The following is a 20,155-nucleotide window of genomic DNA, read 5'->3' on the forward strand; positions in this document are numbered from 1 at the left end:
CAGAAGGGTAGTTTTTCCTTTGTTTTCTTTTCTGTTTGTTTTCTGGTTTCCATGTCTGAAAAGGGAACATCGTTAAACCTATTCCTCGCCGCCTGCCAAAAGGAGGGTGTGAAGCAACCCAACACATTTCTTGTCGAGTTCTTTACGAAAAAACCTGAACTGTCGGAAGTGGAGGAAATAGACTTGAGCAAGAACTACATTGGGAACCGTGGTATTCTTGCCTTACTCGATGTAATTAGCGAGCTGCCATGCTTTCGCTTTCTCAACTGCTCAAACCAAAAACTGTATAACACGGACTTGAATGAGGATAGCGTTAGAGGTAACGCCACAATAGATCGCATCGTCGACGTTTTCAAATCACATCCAACAGCCAACGCATTAGATCTCAGCCACAATCCTATTTCAAACTATGCTGGCCGTAGATTATTGTTGCTTACCCAAAATAACAAGCGCATCTGCCGTGTGGAATTGGTGGACACTCGCATTGACTTTGAACTCCGCTCTCGCATTACGCAACAATGTGAAAAGAATACCATCGCTATTTGGGAGTCACAAGCACAAGAAAAGGAGGAGGAACGCGCCTTTGGTGAAAGTGTCACGTGGGTCCCAACACAAACGTCTGCGGACTTGACGGCAATCGGTGGCGGCCGGAAGCGACGTACTACAGTGCGAGGTGAGGGAATTGATCCTGAGAGGGCTAAATCATATGTTGCACCATATTTCGAGAAGAGTGAAGACGAAACGGCACTCATCTTGAAGTTGTTGACGTATAACGTGCTCTTCTCCTTTCTGGACTCACGCGATCTTATGACTGTGGCAGGTGCCATGTGGCGTGTGGAGTTCAAGCAGGATGATTGCATTATGGAGGCGGGGCAGACAACATGTGACAAACTGTATATAATTCAAGATGGTAAAGCAGATATCATTAAAGAAGGACAGAAGGTGTATCTCAAGGTAGAAGGTACGGCGGTAGGAGAGCTTGAACTTATGTATCAGACACCAACTGTTGCCACGGTGAAAGTTTGCACACCGGAGCTCATCGCATGGGCACTCGATCGCGACACGTATCGTCACCTCGTGATGGGTAGTGCCATCCGCCGCCGTGAGACATATATTCAATTCCTAACAAATATTCCGTTCCTCAGTGGCCTTGACAATTATGAGAAGCTGCAACTTGCGGATGCCCTCAGCAGCGACGAGTTTGAACCGGGTGATTACATCATTCGCTACGGAGAGGAGGGCGAATGGCTGTACATCATTTTGGAAGGTTCTGTTGATGTGGTTGGGCGGGATGACGATGGAAATGAAAAGCATGTTTGGGAATTCGGGAAGGGGGACCATGTGGGTGAGCTGGAATTCCTTAACAATCACGCCAATGTAGCAGATGTTGTGGCAAAAACGCATGTTGTCACGGCGAAGCTTAACCGTAGGCACTTTGAAATGTGCCTTGGACCTGTCATTGATGTACTGAAACGAACCTCGCAGCAGCCAAACTATGAGTACTACCAGTCGAAACTGAAAACTACTTTAAGGGCAGAGGGGAGGAAGTAGGTGGCTCGTAAAATATACATTGGATTGCTTTTCGTGTTTTTTTTTGTTTGTTTTCTTGTTTTTGTTTTCTTTTGGGGAGTATTCGATTGGATTTTTTTTTTGGGGGGGGAGGGGAGGCTACTGTAGAGAGGAAGAGTCGTGTAAACAAGAGGAGGAAGCAGGAAGAAATAATAATAATAATAATAATAATAATAGAAGAAGGGAAGGAGAGTGGCTGCAACGGAAGGTAAAGTAAAAAAAAAAAAGAAGAGAGGGAGGAGAAGAGAGGAGAACAAACAACTTATCCCGTCATTTCTTCTTTTTTGATCTTGCGTTATTGTATGTATATGTATTCCTGACTTCTGTTGCTTCCTTCATCAATGCAGAAGTTGTCAGTTTCGCAAAGAATGAAGAAAGTAAAAATAGAAAAAAAAACTTATTATTATTATTAAAGAAAAAAAAAAAGGAAAGATGAATAAAATAGAGGAAGGGAGTGTGAATCCCATTTACTGGAGGAGAAAACAAAACGAAGGGGATTAAATGAGATGATGAAATTGAAAAGTGAGAGTGAGAGTATGAGTGAAGGAACTGTTGCGAAGACGTGAGACAACTGGAAGGCGAGAAAGTTGTGTGGGATAATGTTAGAAAAAATAAGGAAACATATATAGAAGAAAAGAAAAGAGAAGAGAAGAGGCAAGGGGTCATGGAGTAATAAAACGAGGGAAAATAGTAATGATAATAATAATAATAAAAACAAGATGGGAACGTGAAAAACGGTGAAGGCAAATATGAGACTTGTAACTGTACCGAATATGACACCTATTGTTGTTATTATTACTATTGTTGTTATTTATTTATTTATCTATTAAGAAAAAAAGGGGAAAAAGAAAAAAAAATGAGGGAATAACATTTTGGATTTGCACCAGATCCAGTTTATATGGAAGAACCCCTGCTGTTGGTGGCAAGGCGTATTGTGGACGTGACGCGGCAATTTTTTTTTTTTTCTTCTCTTTTTTTTTCTTTTTTTTTTTTTACGCGCAACTGCTTCGGTAGAGTAGGACAAAAAAAAATTATGCAAACAAAATATTTTGGTGATTCCTTTTTTTCCCCTTTTTGGTGTTTATATTTATGTTAAAAGTGTACAGTTATGTGTCTGTAAATTGTGGTATACCGTCACTTCAGCATTTCCTTCTTGTATAACACAACAACAAAGAAAAAAAAAGAAAAAAGAGAAAGGGAAAAAGATTTTTTTTTCTAATTTATTCTATTTATATTTTGTTGTTGGTGTTATTGCGTTAGTAACGGCAGCAATGTGTGGTATTTGAAGGTTTATGTTTCATTTCTGTATGATGATAACATGTGTAACTTTCATTCATTTAATGTTAGGCCTGCCATGTCGTCTCATTATTATTATTATTATTATTATCATCATCATCATGTTTTAAAGTTCTCTCGTCCCTCTCGTACTCAACTTTTCGTTTTTGTTTCTTTGTTATTTTGCCGAGAATAAAGAAAAAATATGTATGTATATATTTATTTATTTATTTAAAAGCAACACCGACCGAACCTATCCTTCCCACAGCTACGCATAAGCAAAATTCGCAAACAGCACGAACTTTATTTATTTATTTATTTGTGTGTGTTTTTTTCCCTCCCTCTTCTTTGTTTATGCCATCTGATGTTGTAGTTGTTTTCTTTTCTTTTTTCTTTTTTTCTTTTTTTCTTTTTTTTTTGCCAGCATGTGAAGGGAAAAGTTTCATCTCGTGTGTTTCCTTTCATTTGTTTTTTTTTCTCTCTTGCTTTTGTTCTTCGCTTCCTTCGCCCCATAATTCCGTTTGTTGACTCCTTTCGGCTCCTTCGCTTTTTGTTTTATGTTTTGTGTTTTGTGTTTTATGTCTTTATATTTATTTGTTTAATGTTTCAATTGCCCTTGTGTTTGTGTTTGTGTTTGTGTTTGTGCTCGGGAGGTTCTGTTTTTTTTTTCCTTTTTGTTGTTGTTTTTTTCCTCCCCCTTCCCCGCCGTTTGTTGTTGTTTTTTCTTCACTCTTGATTTTATTCCTTTCCTTTCTCTTTCTCTCTCTCTTTTTCTTTTTCTCTCTGTCTCTTCGCTTGAGCAATTTTTCTTACCTTACCGTTGGATGGACACTTCCTTTTTTAAAAAAAAAAAATATATTACTGTTTGATTTCATTTAATTCTGCACGCGAGGAGGAGGAGGAAGAGGAGGAGGGAAGGTGTGTTTTGTTTTATTTGAAAGAAAAGAGAGGAGAAGAAAAAGAAATTAATTTATTAATTAATTAATTTATTTACATATGTGTGCGTTTTGTGTGAAATGGACGTCAAGAGGAGTAATATCCCAAAGCACTTTTCCTCTTCTTCTTTTTTTTTTTTTGTTCCCTCTCTCTTTCTCTCTTCTTTGTTTGTTTTTTACTTACTTAAAAAATGAAAATAATGTTTTGAATGAAAAATATCAATATTTTTATTCTGGCGTGTCATGCATTGCTAAAACAAAAATAAATGCGCCAATAGAGAAGAGGAGGAAGAAAGAAAATGGAATGGAATGGAATGGGTTGTGAAAGTCAAGTAATGTGAAGAAAGAAATAAAAATAAAAAATAAAAAAGTGACAAAGGCCGAATATAAATAGAATTAAAAATAATACTGCCACCGCCCACCCACCCCCCCCAAAAAAAAAAACAAAAAAAAAAAATATATATATATATATATAAGAAAGAGAAGTACGAGATGCGGATATTAACAAAAAGAAATTAAAGAGATGGGAAAGAGAGAAGGGGGAAAAAAAAAAAAGAGAGAGCGACATGTACAAATTTTAACTTTGGGGGGGGCGGGGGAAGGGGGAAGGGAAATGCAAAACTGTAATTTCTATTTTAAGAAATAAAATAAAATAAGAAAGAGAAAGAAAGAAAAAGAGAGAGAGAGAAGTGTATTTATATGTGTACGTACCGGTATTAGGAGGAAAGGTGAAGAGCTGTGCGTTATAATGTATGAATTTGTTGTTTGAGTGAAGGAATGAAAAAAAAAGATAAATAAATAAATAAATTACACATATGATTATAATTATAAAACAATAATAATCAAACAAAACAATAATAACACAAAAAAAAAATAGGAGGAAGAGGAAGTAAAGGAAGGCGGAGGAATGTACAAAAAAAAAAAGCAGAGAGAAGAAGATAAGATTAAGTTATGTAAAGTTAAGTTAAGTTAAGAAGCACATTTTAGAGGAAGAAGAAGAAGAAAAACAAGAAACTAAATTGAAAAAATGTGAGGGAGTAAAGACATTGCAGGGGGAGGTGGGAGAAAAAAAAATATATATATATATATTTAAGAAAAGGGGGTGAAAAAATTTTTTCTTTTAACCATATGAATATGAATATTTATTTATATTTATATTTATATTGTGTATTTGTATTAGTGGTGCCCGGGGGTATCTCGCGGTTGGCGCTTTAAAATCTTGCATTTTGTTGTCGTGTTGTCTTCTCTTTTCATTTTTTTTCTTTTTTCCTCCCTCCCCCTTGCGGTCGCATTATCTGTTCAAATTTTTTTTTCATGTGTCTTTTTGTCGTGTTTGTTTGTTTGTTTGTTTTTTTCTTTACTTCGCTTTATCTTACCTTATCTTATCTTTTTCTCGTCATGTTTTTTTTTTTACTTTGATTCTCTTCCGTTAACTTTTTTATACTTTTTATTTTCTTCATACTAATACTTGCTGCATGGTACTTCCAATGTCGTTACGCGTTTGATCCATTTTTTTTTTTCCCCCCCCCATCATTCCCGCCTTCTTTTTTTTTTTCATTCTTCTCATTTTCTACACGCACACACGCCTCTTCACTTTTTCTGGTGCATATATATATATATTGTTATTTATTTATTTATATACAACCACAATAAAAAAGCAAACGATGAAAGAATAAGACCGCAGAAGAGATAAACATTTTGTTGTTCAAGGAAGAAGGGGGTGACAGAAAAAAAAAAAAGAAGGAAGCAAGAAGGAAAGAAGGAAGGAAGGAATACAGTTTGTGTCTCTACGTGAAGCGATTATTTCATTTTGTTTTTTCTTTTTTTATTATATTATAATAATAATAATATAATAAAAACTTATATCTTGTACCTCTATATTTACACGGACTGTGCACCGAAGTGTGTGGAAAGGAAAGCCCGCATGCTTAAGGAAGGAGAGGGGTTGTGTGTAGTGACTTTGTGAAGCCCTTTGAGGGAGTTTATTTCACGCCTTATTTTGTGTGTTGCGCTTCTCTGCTTTTAAAAAAAAAAAAAAAGTGACCTCCCATCTTTTTTTTATTTATTTGTTGTTGTTGTTTTGGTTTTGCCTTCTCTCTCCTTGTTCCCCTTTCTCAAACAATAATTATTTATTTTTTGCTTTTGTTCTCTCTCCATTCACGTTGCAAATATATTGAAGAAAAGGGGGAATGGGGATGCACAAGTTGTTTTACTGGATATCATTATTACAAATTTAAAGTGAAAAAAAAAACAAAGATGTCGAAAAAAAAAAAAGGGGGGGACGGAAAAATATTATTATAATAACAATAATACTAATAATAATAATAAATAGTGTACAGAAGTAATAAATAAGCAATCAAAAGGCAAGTTGTTTAAGTGATGCATTTGCTGAGGTGCATTGGCATCTGACTGACGTTTTGAACTTGTGGAGGATACGCATGCACATGTACACGTGTATGTGTGTAAATATATGTACATATGTTTATCAGCGCGTTCTTGTGCTTCCAGTTCAAAAGAAAATAAAAAGGAGGAGGGGTTGCGGGACATCATATAACAATGTTACTGAAAAAAAAAATGGAAGGGAAAAGAATATATGAGTGGATGAAAGGGTTATTATTAACAAACCCCTGTTGCATTTACTCAGTAGGATACAAACACGTTCATCTGTAGCTGATGTCTGCTGGAAAGGTTTCGGGTGACAGGTCTCGGTGTCGGTATTGGTGCCATTGTTTATTTTGTTTTATTGGAATCACGACACGACACGACTGACCACGGAAATAGGCGTGCGGCGCAGAAATTATTACAGTCCCCCTTCTGACCGTTGGATGCTACGAACGCACTCTATTTTACTCTCTCTTTCCCTCTTTCTCTCTTTTTCACGTCATCCCCTTTGGTATCGTTATCACTATTATTTATTTTATATTATATGCAACTTCTACATTATTTTTTTTTTCATACCCTTTTTTTCATCTTTCACCCGCACTCAACTGTGATTTCTGTGGAACAACCACAATAACAACAAAATGAAGGAAACTTCGCATCTCTAAAGGGCAAAGCGGAGTATTTTGAAGAGTGTCAAGCAATAAGTAAGTGCAGGCTTCCGTCGTGTCGGAAGCCTTATCTTTTTCTTATTGCTTGACTCGATATATATATATACATATACATATTCCTCAGCGCCGTAAGCACTTGTTATGCAACGGCACCAGTTATATGTTGATGGCCTTTCGGGGTTATTGTCACCCGCTGGAATCCGTACGTACCGGCAGGCGGGTCTTGTTGTAGCGCGTGGCCTCCTTCCTGAGAAACTCGTGGAGGCTCTCACCTCAACTTGTAGCAGCATCGCATTGACTAGAGGTAAATGTGTCTTTCCAGGTATTGACGAGGCTCACAGTGGAAAGGTTGAGTTTGATGGGCGCGCCGTTCCACAACCAACGGCTAATTTAGGTGCCCAAGAGCCTCCTCCAGAAATTCAGAAGCAGCTTCGTCAGCAGGACGAGGCGCGGTCGATCGAGCGGCGGTATGAAAAGGTGCTGCTCAAATGTCGGAACCAACGGCAAGTGGAACGGGTATACGCCCGACTGGCCGCACAACGCGAGCGCTACATGAAGTTCAAACAAGTAAGGAATGTTGTTTCACCTGAGGAGGAGCTCTCCGGACGGACGAGCAACCGACGCATGCGTGAGATCGGCGAGAGTTACGAGTATGAGGATTTGAAGAGCAGTTTCGAAACGTATCGTGACAGTGGGAAGATGGAGATGGAAGTGCGACGTGACTACCACGTTGACCGGGCGATGGAGCACCTACAGAACTGGTCAAAATGTTGGTGCCGTGTGTGGCCGGAATCAAAGGAATTGCAGGAACTTTTGTTGCGTGGCGAACTCGGTTCCATTGTCGGGCAGGCCGCTGCTGCGCTGGCTGGCGAAATTGTGATCCGTCTATTTGACGACGCGATTCACGACTACCAGAGATTTCTGAATAGCACGCCATTTCACTTCACGGGAAACTCTACCAACTTTCGCAACGTGAATGGCATGACAGTGTCAGTTGGCCTAACAGCACACGACGACGTTCGCACTTTTGTCATTCCTGGTTCCCATCACGTGATGCGAGAGTTCACCAATGATGGTAATGATTTTAGCCGTTTTTGTGCTACCGGTGTGTTTGACACAGGCCGTGCAATTCGAGGTATCGAACCACTGAGTGAGCTTCCAGTGTTTCAACTACAACCGTTGGAACCAGGTAGCGTACTTTTTATGAACCACTACACCATTAGCGGAGCGCAGCCGACAATGTGCGGCCCCGCAGCGGATTACGTTCCACCCGCGGCGGCTCCAGTGAACGGTGTTTACCAATATTCCCTAATTCTTATGCCCGGTCGTTGTTTGTTTGATGGGCTGAGAAATTCGTGGGCGTCGCGTGACAGCCACGGTCCATTGTACAACTATAAAGCGGGACAGCCGCTAATTGATGATGCCGTGTTTCCCGTACTTCACAGAGCGCTGGATGTGGAGTAATGCGCGTCTGTTAGGGTGAAGTGTACCGCCACTGCCCACGGGAGTGTGTCTTGTGGGTAAGGTAGGGGTTGAGTAATGTTCACAGAATAATATATATATATATATATATAGAAGTGTTTATCCATGTGCAATCTATTGAGTAGCATTTTCTCTATCTACTCTGCACGTAACTTGAACCGCGTTGTTTAACTTGTTTGCCTCCCTATCCCTCCACATTCTGTATTCAATTCATAAAATATGTAGCGGGTGGGCAAGGTGTCGGAAGCCCACCAGGGAGATAAAACAAAAAGAAAAACGCACTCCGTCTTCTTTTTTTTAAAAAAGGAAACACATACACACATAACACCGGGGTTCGGGAAAGTTGTGTGCCGGTTGCGGCCCTTATATGAATACGATCGATGCTGCTCTTGTAAGCATTCAGAATGGGCTAGCGCAGGAGAAAAAAGGTCAACTTTCCGAAGCACATGAGTTACTTATTAATGGCGTGATGGGACTCCGCAAAGCTGTTAAGGAGTTGTCACTCGATAGTTCACGGCGATTACTACTTATCGAATATGACAAAGATGCGATGAGGCACATTCAGCGAATTTCTGAGGTTTTAAAGGGGTCAAAAAAACACGTGGCTGACACCCTTCTCCCAGCACCGTCTTCAACTCACTCGTATGTGTCGTCCCGTCCGCAAACCTCGGAACACCGCTCCGGTGAGGATGACGACTACCTAAGTTTTCTCAACACTGATGTGGGAAGTCCCGTGCATACAAGTTTATTTGCCCAACCTCCCTTCCACCAAGTCTACAAGGCGCCGGCAAAACCAACTGGAACCACTGGTCTGTCGGCGTCACCGCCACGAGTTCATCGTTCCGGAGAGGAGCCCGGGAGTCCTGCCGCGCAATCCCCAACGCAGGGTACTTCCGATATTGTTCTCAAAGCCATCGATGTTGCAACAGCGTTGCTGCAAAGGAGAGAGTTAAAACGAGCAGTAGACGTGTTGCAGCACGCCTACGACGTGGGTGTTCGGACCCGTATCAGACCTGGAAACTTTGAACGCGTGGAGGAACATCTGGTTCTCTTGAGGAGAGAATACTACAAGCACTTCAAACCCCGCTTTCTTCAGGACAATCCCGTACTGCCGGAAGAGATGGATGTTTTGCGAAAGTCCGGAATCACCGCGACAATTGCACTCCCGATTTGGGATGACTTGAAAGAAGGATATGGGAGAGAGAACGTATTTATGCCGTGTGAGGGTCACTGGAATGACACCTTCACACCAGAACTTTCCTCTGTGCAGAAGTCCGCTGGTGCCAGGTATGTGTGTATCGGTGAAGCAAGGCGAGGTGTGGAGTTCTGCATCATACGCGCGGCGGATCCGTTGAACATCAAGCAGACAGTGGTGGGGGATTGCTCCATGGTCTGCAGTCTTATCATATGCGCCCTATATCAGCAGCGGTTCCCCAAGGCGAAGATAATTAGCAACGTCATCTTCCCACAGGATTCGGATGGTGTTCCGGTAGTGAACCCGAAGGGGAAGTATTGCGTCAAGATGCTTGTGAATGGTATCACTCGACTCATTACTGTGGACGACCGGTTCCCAGCAAACCCGCAAACGGGAGAAATGCTTTGCACGTATAGTCGCGACAAATCAGAGCTGTGGGTGTCAATTATGGAGAAAGCGTTCGTAAAAGTTTGCGGCGGAAGTTATGATTTTCCTGGCAGTAGCAGCAGTAGCGACCTCTACAAGCTCTCTGGTTGGCTTCCAGATAGTGTTGACTTCACTGTAAAGGACTTTGATAGGAATTTGCAGTGGTCAAGATTCTTCAACCGGTATGCAGATGGTTCTCTTCTCATTACGGTGAGTACACCCCCACTCTCCGAAGCTGAGGAAAGGAGACTTTTGCTCGTATCAGAACATGCGTACGCCGTTTTGGATATGAGAGAGATGTCGGGCATGCGACTCGTACAATTAATGAACCCATGGGGCCGCCGTGCGTGGAGTGGTAAATTTTCCCTCAACGACAAGAGACCGGAAGTTGTCAAGGTTCTCACGCAGCTACAGTACGGCTCACCACAGGCTGATCAAGGCATTTTCTGGATTACGTGGGATGATCTTTGCACAAACTTTTCCCGGTGCTCGTTGAGCTGGAACCCGTATATGTTGTTCAAAACGCCGGATGGTATGTCGCAGCGGCCCACGCGACTTTCCTGTCACAGTCGTTTTCCCTACACAACAAGCATGGGTCAGTCCCCACAGTTCCATATTGGCGTAATCGACGCACCGAAGCCTTCCCGCATGCATCTTGTGTTTTCACGTCACATGACGGATCCGACGGCGTTTGGTCAACAGTTTGATAGGGACCACCCGAATGTACCGTACGTTTCTCTCAAGGTATATGATGTCACTCGGTTCCCTTCCATCGCACAGCATTTGGGAGCTCGTTGTAGTTTTGGCATGTGTTACTGTCGCCGGCTCGCCCACGGAACAGAGTTGGGCGTAAAAATAGCCCCCTTGAGCAATCCCACATACCGAAACATGGCTGCGTATACACTGAGCTTCAACTGCCCAGCTGGTACAAGTGATCTTCTAGTTGTTGTTAGTCGGTTGGAATCTGCTATCAAGTCAGAGTTCAGCTTTTCCCTCACACTTCACACAGAATGGCCTCAAGTACTGCTGCAGGAGTCGGCTCAGCGCTGCTGGGGTGTGTATATGCATGCCATTCCCCGCAGTAGTCTCAGGCATTGCACTGTGACGCATGGCAAATGGGTAAAAGGCGTGAGTTGCGGGGGTAGGAGCTTTCTGCAAACCTTTGTGTACAATCCCCAGTACCTACTAACACTTGCACGTGCATCGATGGTATCCGTACGTTTATGTGTATCAGATCAAAATAATGACGATAGCGACAAAAGTGTTCAGGTGCACCTCCTGCAAAAAAGGCAGGACCCAGGAGTGGGGCAGGTCAAGTGGGCCGCACGGGTGGGTTCTACCAATGAATGTAGCTTGCACCTGTGTGCACCGTTGTTTGCTCATGGTGGTGTTGTCGTAGATACAAGCCTTCGAAGCTGTTTTGCGCCAGAGTCCGTGCACTACCCTGTTCCACAATCGCATCAACTACAATCTGAACAACAGCTACAGCAAAGCCAATGGACGAAGAAGGCCCTATCAACGTCGGATGGACCACTACCTCCCCTTCCTGCTGGTGACTATACAATTGTAGTTGCACAGTGGGAGAAGGGTATACCCGCAGCGTTTGAACTTACCGTTGAAACGACGGAGCCACATCAACTACGGGAAATTGTGCCAGAGGGTGTTGGTTGGGTGGAGACAGCTGTTCGGGGAAAGCTTCAGGGCGGAATCACTGGTGTAACAAGGTCTATCATGCTCAGAACAGATTCATATATTACAAGCAACAGTAAAGTTTCCATTGTTACAACCTCGGCAGGGGTTTTGACCGCCCGCTTGCTCTTGCTGATGGCACCAGCCGAGGAAAAGGAGGAAAATGAAGCGAGTTGCATTTCAACCAACTTGACGGTGTTCCGCTCGGTGGACGCCACATCTCTGCAGCGTGTTGCTACTTCCGGTCCGTATAGGCGATGTGGCGTCTCATTAGAACCTCTCAAGGTGGACATGAATGCTACATACATCATTGTTGTTTCGTCATACACTCCCTCTCGCGAGGAGTACGTCTTGCGAATCTACTCCAACACTCCACTGAAGGCGGAGGTGTTGTAAGTTAAGACATTGGGGGGGAATTGTGTTTTTTCGTATTTGTCGGTACGTAACGCGAATGTGTCTGAAGTCAAGCTTCCCGCACTATGGTGGCCGCACCGTTTTGCCGTGGGTTGTTCTCACTTTTCCTGCGTTTTATTTTATTTCTTTAATAACGGCGCCAGTACGCTACGAATGCTGCGCGCGTGTGTGTCTGTATCTGTGAAGGGTCGGAGGTTGCAACGTGTTACTTCAGAAGTGTGCGCTGCCAATTTGTACAGTAAAAGTGATGGTGTTGAAGAGGTGTAGCGGTGCGCTAAAAGGTGGTTGAAGAAAATTGGCTGAGTAGCAGTGCGCACACGTTTTTGAATATGATCTGCCCACATGTTAACGACTCGCTGACCTCACTTACTGTTTTCGCTCCTCCCTTATTTCTTCAACTATTTTAAACTTCATGAAGCCACTTGGGCCCACCCGTCTGAGTGCTTGCCGCTGTGCATGCACATCTGGCGGACCGCTGCAAGCAACTGGGTAAAGAGACACGCCCGTTCTAATGCGGCACAGTGGAGGCGCCCAGAACCCGCTTCATCAAGTGCGGCAGCCAAAACAATAGCAAGATTGCTCGCAGTTGGTGGCCACGGCTGCTGGTCAGAAGCAACCGCGCTTTATGCAGAAGCACTCGCAACAAAGTCTGTGCAGAGGTACGGTGTTGTGACACCCGCGCACCGCCATGATTGTATTGCACTAATTCTCGGAGCTATGTCATCTTCTGTCGACGCCAGCGGCTCTGATATTAACAGGGGCGAGGCGTCACTCACACCCCATTATGGGATGTTGGCAGAACGCTTGTCGTTAGACATAATTGTGCCGCATAGTGATGTAGGACAGGAAGAGAAGGAGGCCGCCTCTGTCGCATGCATAGCGGTTTTCAGGGCGCTGTTAACCTCCGGTCGCACGCATGCTGCCCAGCGTTTTGCTCAGCAGTTGTTGCGAAGCAGAAACTCACGTGAACATGGATTGTGGGCGCTTCGCACAATTATGTTGGCAGTAACGGCAAGGGAAGAGGGAATGTACCGTCAGCTTTTTCTGCATGGTGGGCTGCTAAAAGATCTTGAACATCTCACGGGCCTTGACGCGTTCACGGTCGTGATGTCGTCGTGCGATGGCCACGAGAAAAATATTGGACCGTGTGGAGGGAGGACGGAAGGGAACCTTGGAAGAGATGAGGTACACCGTGTTGCGGCAAGGTGGTGCGTGGACGTGGCCCTGCACATGCACACGTGTCCTTGGAGATTCTGCTTGACAAACGAGAAGGAGCCACGACGAGAAACGGCGTTTAACAGTGAAGTCACAAGCTATTGCTGTGCCAAAGAGCTTCCAATGCCGGCATTTGCGGTGACGATGCTGCCATTTGAGGTGCTACGCAGCAACGCGGTCGGTGTGTTGCGCTGTTGTACTGCTGCTGGGAACGGCTCACATGGCAACGAGGTTGTTACCTTTGATGGTACTGCAAGTAATGTTAGTGGCGGCCGTTCTGGTGATTCTACCAGTTGTAGCACAACCGCTCCATCGCTGGGACTTCCTGCGCTTAAGCGTTTACAAGATGTTGTTTCTGCTGCTATTGAGGTTCCTCTCTCCACACATGAGCCTGTTGAGTGCCTATACTTGATACTTCAAATATCTCGTGACAGCACCGCCCCTGACCCCAGGCGTGTGATGCCATCCACGATGAATATTTTGTGGTGGCGACGGCATCTGCAGAGTTGCGTCCTTGAATCTGTTAAATCGGCTGTTAGGTGGAAGTCGGTGTGTGACTTTGTTGGTTTGAGCCGCTTAGTCACAGAACGTGTGCCGCATTGTTTTCCCCTTCTGGTCGCTCACGCGGCCGAGTCCCCGGATGCCTTGAGGACACTGTTCAACGAGGTGTCGCGGCAGGAAGGCGCTGCAGCACATCCTGTGGACGACATCCCACGCTCGTGTGTGATGGGGCTCCTGCAGATGTGTGGAGATGAAAGATCCGCTGCCGTTATTGATTGGGTGGTAGAGCATTGTAAGGATCATGAGAGTATCGCACAATTCGTTTTGGACAGCCTCGGGCAGCACCAGGAGCTTGCGTCGGTCGTCGTGCGGCGGCTCTTTCAGCGAAGTGAGCAAAGCTCCGACGTTATTAATGCGCTTTCGAGACTGCTTGAAAAGGGCACCTGCAGGACGCTATTGGCTGATGTTTGCTCACTTGTTCCCCAAGCCCAGCAGTGGACGGTAGCGCTGCGGTTTGTAAGCGGCATGTCGGCCCCAGAAGTTGGACACGTCCACACCGCCTTCATGGCGTTTGTAGGGAATTGTGATGAGCAGTTTGCTATTAACATGGCACTCCTTTGGTCCGATGAGACCTTCACGTGGTTGAAGGCTGATGTGAACCCACCGCCCCGGCGGGTGTACATGGACGACAGATGGAGCGATGCGCTTCGTCTTGTAGCGCTGGGTGCGGAGCGGTTAACGCAGCGGCCGGAGTTGTTGGGAAAGTACATCCGTTATTTTTCTAAAAGGGTTGCGGTAAATTCTCGCCTGTACATGGAGTTGGAGGCGCTCTTAGCGTGCTCGAAGGTGGGCGGTGGTAGCGCACGTAACTGCGGCCGTTCTTCTAACTGGAATCCCATTGCCAGTACAGTCACTGGCGGTCCTCCCTTAGAAACTTCATTGGTAGGAGTACGAACCGAGGTGCTTCCGAAGGGTCGGCAGTGGATGGAGGCATGCGCACATGCATCTGAGGTGGGTGTCACGCGTGGAGTACTCGAGATCCTCGCGAAGCGTGGGAGATGGGAAGAGGCTACCATACTGCTGGCGAGAGCGGAGGCGAAACGAAGAGTGGAGTGGGCCCCGCTAGTAATACGTGCCGCACGTCTTTCCAGTCAGTGGCGGGCTGCACTTTCCGTGGCAGAGAAAATTGCAGCCAACGGAATGAAACTGCATTACAGTGTAGTAGCGGAGTTACTTGCGTGCTGCTTTTCTGCCGATGTACCCCTTGAGGTGGTTCAATTGTGGCTGCACAGGCGTTCAGTTGGGGAAAGTACGTCCTCGCATGTACTTTTCGGTCTGGGCCCTGGTTCGAGCTTGAGGACCGAGCAGCGTGACGCCAACGACAAACACAACGTTTTCGGTGATGCATCGAGATGGCTGGGCTCGGCGCAGGCGGAGCTCTTTTTTGTCCTCCTTGAATCGTCTTCCAGTCGATCGTCGGATCATCAGTGGCGTTACGCCTTGCAATTGCTGAAAGAGCATGTGCTATTAAGTGGTGGTGTTCCGTCTGCACGGGTGTTCCGTTCTACATATTCCATATTACACCGGGCAGAGCGGTGGCGGGAGTCGCTGCAACTTTTGGGTCTGCAGCGATCTGTTTGCGGTTCCCCCACGGTTAAATGTGTGCACCTTGTACTGAGCACCTTGCCGAGCACAGCTTGGCAGTATGCTCTAGGAGCTCTCCAATGTATTCCGCCTGGAGATTCGGGTTCTATTCATCGTGTATTGCCCTTATTGTTACCGGTGTCGTGGGAGTCTGCATTAGGTTTAATGATTGATCATCGTGTCATGACAAATACAGCGATGGAGTGTGTTGTTGGTTGCGAGGACGTGCCCTTGGCCCTACGTCTGCAGGCATGGAGGCGTTTGTTGCCGTCGCTGCCCGTGTCCATGAAGCACCGTGCGGCACCGATTTATTTACGGCTGGCAGCTGGTGTTGCTGATGGTGATGTTGGTCTTGAAGGGACGAATGGTCTGGACGCGATGTGCGTCATTGAACGCTCGATCCGGGGCCTACGGGGTGATTATATTAATTACGCATCGTTTGTATACCATCGTGCTTTGCTGCATCGCCACTGGTGTAATGACAGCCTTCACCCGAGTGGCGGTGTGGCGGCCTTCCAGGCACTTAGCGGCATTGCTGAGGTAGATCAACAGTGTGAAGTTAGTGCCGCTGCGTTGGAGCAGTTAAGCAACATTGTTGAAAGGTTGGAACAGGTGTGTGGAACGGTTAGTGCATCGACAGCAACACATGGTTCCCAACACCTGGAGCGCACGGTGCCGGTTGTAAACTCCGGTGAGATACTTCAGGGCTCAGCTCCCACGAATGCTAGGCGTGACCCTGAAACCCACTGTTTTTCCTTTGTTTCATCCTACTGGTTGTCCTTGTTTTATTTGTTTCGTTACTGCCGTTGTGTAATCTCCAGTTCTTTATTCCCTTTTTTAAAAAAAAAAGATCAGGGCAGTGGACTACCGATATTTGACGTCATGCGCCTACATACGGTCCGCGCGCCAATCATCACGCGAGCCGCTATGCGTGGCTACTCGGAGGCACGGAGCAACTATGACGGCACCTCTCTCCCTGCGTGGCCGGCACCAGGGAAGAAACCAACTTATCCCGCAGCACTGTCGGAGTTGAGACTGCCGCAGCCGCGCATGCGCAAGACTCGTACCGAATGGATGTATTACCACGGCCACGGCGGTTGCCCTGGAAAGTATGGGCCGTCACGAGAAATAGCTGACTTCGAATATGCGGATGGGACTCCGGCGAGCATTAGTGGACGCCGGTTCGCGTTTAAGCACCACCAAGACCACTTGCTCGTACAGCTAATACGCGCTGCAGCCACTGTGGAGCGCTACGACGCGAGTGGGTTACTACCACGTATCCCTGGTACGGCTGAGCAACGCAACTGGGACCCGGCCATTCCGCTTTTTCTTGATGACGTGGATGAGCAAGGCAGACCTGCACCGTTGCGCACTGCGGGCGACGCCCCGGGGACGATGGTTAGTCATGTGTGTTCCCGTGTTGTGGATGAACGGATGGGAACTCCCACGCATACGCCAAATGAACTCGCCAACCGTCACGAGGGAGAAACACTCGAGGCAAATACAATGTTTGCAACCAATGATCCGAGTGCCTTTGTGTCTGATACGGTGAAGTTGCGTGACGACAAGCGGCCTTACTGGTCGCGGCGCCGCTGGGCCCTAACAGATAAATTTTTGGTGCCTAAGAGCCCCAAACCAAAGAACACCATCAAGGACGAGTAGGGGTGTAAAAGTTGTTGACGCACAAACGAACATCTCACAACAAACGTGATGTTTGTTTGCTCGTTTGTGCCCAGTGGTTTTGTACACACCATTTATTAGATTCGTTGTCTTACGTCGAGGTGTAGTGTTGCGAGGCGCTTCAATCGCAGTCAGGGATGGAATGAGTTGCGTAACGCCTTGACAATGTGATGAGGAATACCGGTGCTACCGCATGGGGAGAGCAGTTGTGTGCCGGTGGTTGAGGCTTCGTTATTACCGTCGTGACTCTCTTTACGGGCAGGCTGTGTTTTTTCCTCTCTTTCTCTCGTAGTGGTAGTGGTGGTTTATGTCAATACAACTATAGTTTCTGATATGTTTCTCACTTTATCGTGTTTATTGCGTGTCCTTGTTGTTGGTCTCAATATTGTTGCTCCCACTGCATTGTCCTTCATAACCACTTGTCAGTAATAAATAGATTACACATAAATTGGTACGACAGCTGGTGGCTGTGGCGCTAGGGGGAAACTTCACCCATATCAATTAGAGACCAGGGCATGACCTCACTGTGTCCAATTACGAGTTCAATCACCGTAGCTATACGCAAGAGGCCAATCGCAAATAATGGAAACTCGGGAGACAAGGACATTGTTACATGTGAGGACTGTCGCACCATATCAGTGCACGAACCGAAGACACGCGTTGACCTTAAGGCAGTGGTGGAGACCTCAGCCTTTGCATTTGATTATGTATTTGATGAGTCTGTGGCAAACGATGTGGTGTACAAAGTGTGCTGTCAACCGTTGCTGACGGATGTACAGAACGGGGGAAGCGTTGTGGTTATTGCCTTTGGCCAGACGGGCAGTGGGAAAACACACACCATGTTGGGTCACGGCAGCAAGACCATAGGGTTGTATGGATACGCCATTAGGGAGCTGATTGGCGAAGAAACCACTCGCAAGCTTGCGGTTAGTTTCTATGAGGTTTACGGTTCTAAGCTCTTTGACTTGTTGAATGGACGGACACAGTTGAAAATGATGCAGGATGAGGCTGACAATCTTCGGATTGTAGGGTTGTCGGAGAAAGTTGTCACATGTGACAAGGAGGTATATAAACTCATTTCAAAAGGAGAGTCGCTGCGCTCATCTGGGTCAACGCTCGCAAACGACACGAGCTCCCGATCGCACGCAGTGCTGGAAATCAAGGTTCTCAATTATCAGGGTGAGCCGCATGGTGGCCGAGTCACTCTTATAGATTTAGCCGGTAGTGAGCGGGCTGCGGATACGACAAGTAGTGATACAAGGGGACGACATGAAGGAGCTGAGATAAACAAGTCGCTGTTGGCCCTCAAGGAATGTATTCGGGCCATGTCAAGGAACAGACGGCATATTCCTTTTCGTGCCTCCAAGTTGACGCAGGTGCTGCGTGAAAGTTTTATTGGTAATTGTAAGACATGTTTCATAGCGACAGTTTCACCCTTGCAGCGGCACTGTGAGGATACGCTGAACACGTTGCGGTATGCTAACCGCATAAGGGACCTTAAAGCCCCCTCTGATGACGGCTTCAGCCGTAAGATATCGATGACATGCCCCAACTGCAATGGCCCCGTACGCCCTGATGCATCCCACACGTGCGTACGTTTGTCCACACGATGTCCGCACTGTAGACAAGTGGTAGAAAAACATAACCTCGAAGGGCACATCGAGGAGTGTAGCGAGTTTCCCGTACGATGTCCTCGCTGTAATGAACTGTTAGTGCGCGGTGATATTCCACGGCACAATCGTCGTTGTTCCCGATCTCTAGTGCGCTGTCCGTTGTGCACATGCCACGTGATGCGCTGTGGTTTGGAGAAACACACTCTGATGGATTGCGGGGCCAAACTAGAGAAGTGTCGTTATTGTGGACAGGGGTTTCCACGTCACTCATTGAAGAGGCATGAAGACGTGTGCACGATGATGAAGATCGCCTGTCCTTATTGTCTGCAATATTTTAGAAAAGTTTGCGTAGATGCTCATGCCTCGGTGTGTGTAAGGAACCCAAACTGCAGGCGAGTATCACCGTCAAGGATTAGGGATTCGGGTGAAGAGGTGTGGAAGATAACAAACGGAAAGGAATGGCGGCAACGGCCTCGGATGTTAAGGAATCAGTCGTTGAAACAACTTGAGGCAATCTCTCGAACAAAATCAAGTGTGCAGCTTCGGGAAGGGCGAAAACCCTTAGGACCACTTGAAGACAATTTTTCACTTCCCGCTTTGCACGCACCCTCCTCAGCCCCCGACAGGAAACACCCACCGGTTACCAGCGCTTTCACCGAAAGCCTACAAAGTCACCCCAACAGCGAGGACGATGATGCTGACAAGGAAGTTTGCAGAACCGCCCCAACTATCAGTGGAGAAAATAGCAGCCGAGTTGGAGGTGAAGGTTGTGTTTGCCCTTACGCTGCCTATGGTTGCTTGCACACTGTGTGTGACTCTTCTCTAGAGAAGCATATGAAAGACTCGGTAGAAATGCATCTGCAATTGGTTCGTGACTACGCAGAGCGGGTTTCAGAAGAAAATAACATTCTTCGGGAGCGTGTGAACGAGGGCACCACTAAGGCTTCAAAGCTTCATGAACTTGAAAGCGTGTGAACCTGCAAATTAAATCACATGCCTCAGTGCGCACAAGCATATATCCACATATATTTGTTTATTTCTTTATATATCCGGCACGTATTTAGTTAATTGACAGAGCGGATTGCAGTTAATAGAGGACTTTTTTTCCTGCAATCGAGTATATATATTTTTTGCGCTTTCTTTTTTCTTCGTTCCACTATGCCCGTGCTGCAGAGCCCCTGTTTTTAGTTTTTTTACTATCCACTAGCGTAGGATAACGCTCATGCTTACTAACTACCAGTTGCCTTTCCGGTATCGGCGAGGAGGGGAACGGAAGAGTTTTTTTAAAAAAAGATTAAAGGAAGAAGCGGTGACAGGTGTTGACGTACCGCAGTATTCTCCTTCGGTTCAATTCACGTTTCCTTCAATTGGTTTCTACTTTTTTTTGTTTAATCTTTCACTTTCTGCTTTCTCCCTTCTCCCTTTTCCCCTCCCCGCTTCCGTACCCCTATTTTCCTCTGGCCTCCG

General features: G+C 45.9%; 5 protein-coding genes across 5 annotated transcripts; all 5 read left to right on the forward strand.

Moving 5' to 3' along the window:
- Positions 1–51: 51 nt before the first annotated feature.
- TbgDal_XI5260 (protein kinase A regulatory subunit, putative) lies at positions 52–1,551 on the forward strand (the record flags this gene model as incomplete). Its single annotated transcript, XM_011781370.1, has 1 exon — positions 52–1,551. The coding sequence occupies one exon, from the start codon at positions 52–54 to the stop codon at positions 1,549–1,551; it is 1,500 nt and encodes a 499-aa protein (XP_011779672.1).
- A 5,419-nt stretch (positions 1,552–6,970) lies between these two features.
- TbgDal_XI5270 (hypothetical protein, conserved) lies at positions 6,971–8,293 on the forward strand (the record flags this gene model as incomplete). Its single annotated transcript, XM_011781371.1, has 1 exon — positions 6,971–8,293. One exon carries the CDS (start codon positions 6,971–6,973, stop codon positions 8,291–8,293), a length of 1,323 nt encoding a protein of 440 aa, XP_011779673.1.
- A 385-nt stretch (positions 8,294–8,678) lies between these two features.
- Positions 8,679–12,017, forward strand: TbgDal_XI5280 (calpain-like protein, putative; the record flags this gene model as incomplete). Its single annotated transcript, XM_011781372.1, has 1 exon — positions 8,679–12,017. The coding sequence occupies one exon, from the start codon at positions 8,679–8,681 to the stop codon at positions 12,015–12,017; it is 3,339 nt and encodes a 1,112-aa protein (XP_011779674.1).
- Positions 12,018–12,491: 474 nt separating this feature from the next.
- On the forward strand, positions 12,492–17,057 carry TbgDal_XI5290 (hypothetical protein, conserved; the record flags this gene model as incomplete). The annotated part of the gene is made up of 1 exon (XM_011781373.1): positions 12,492–17,057. One exon carries the CDS (start codon positions 12,492–12,494, stop codon positions 17,055–17,057), a length of 4,566 nt encoding a protein of 1,521 aa, XP_011779675.1.
- A 533-nt stretch (positions 17,058–17,590) lies between these two features.
- On the forward strand, positions 17,591–19,663 carry TbgDal_XI5300 (MCAK-like kinesin, putative; the record flags this gene model as incomplete). The annotated part of the gene is made up of 1 exon (XM_011781374.1): positions 17,591–19,663. The coding sequence occupies one exon, from the start codon at positions 17,591–17,593 to the stop codon at positions 19,661–19,663; it is 2,073 nt and encodes a 690-aa protein (XP_011779676.1).
- Positions 19,664–20,155: the final 492 nt, after the last annotated feature.

The sequence above is a fragment of the Trypanosoma brucei genome, chromosome 11 (assembly GCF_000210295.1).
Source record: "Trypanosoma brucei gambiense DAL972 chromosome 11, complete sequence".
NCBI lineage: Eukaryota > Euglenozoa > Kinetoplastea > Trypanosomatida > Trypanosomatidae > Trypanosoma > Trypanosoma brucei.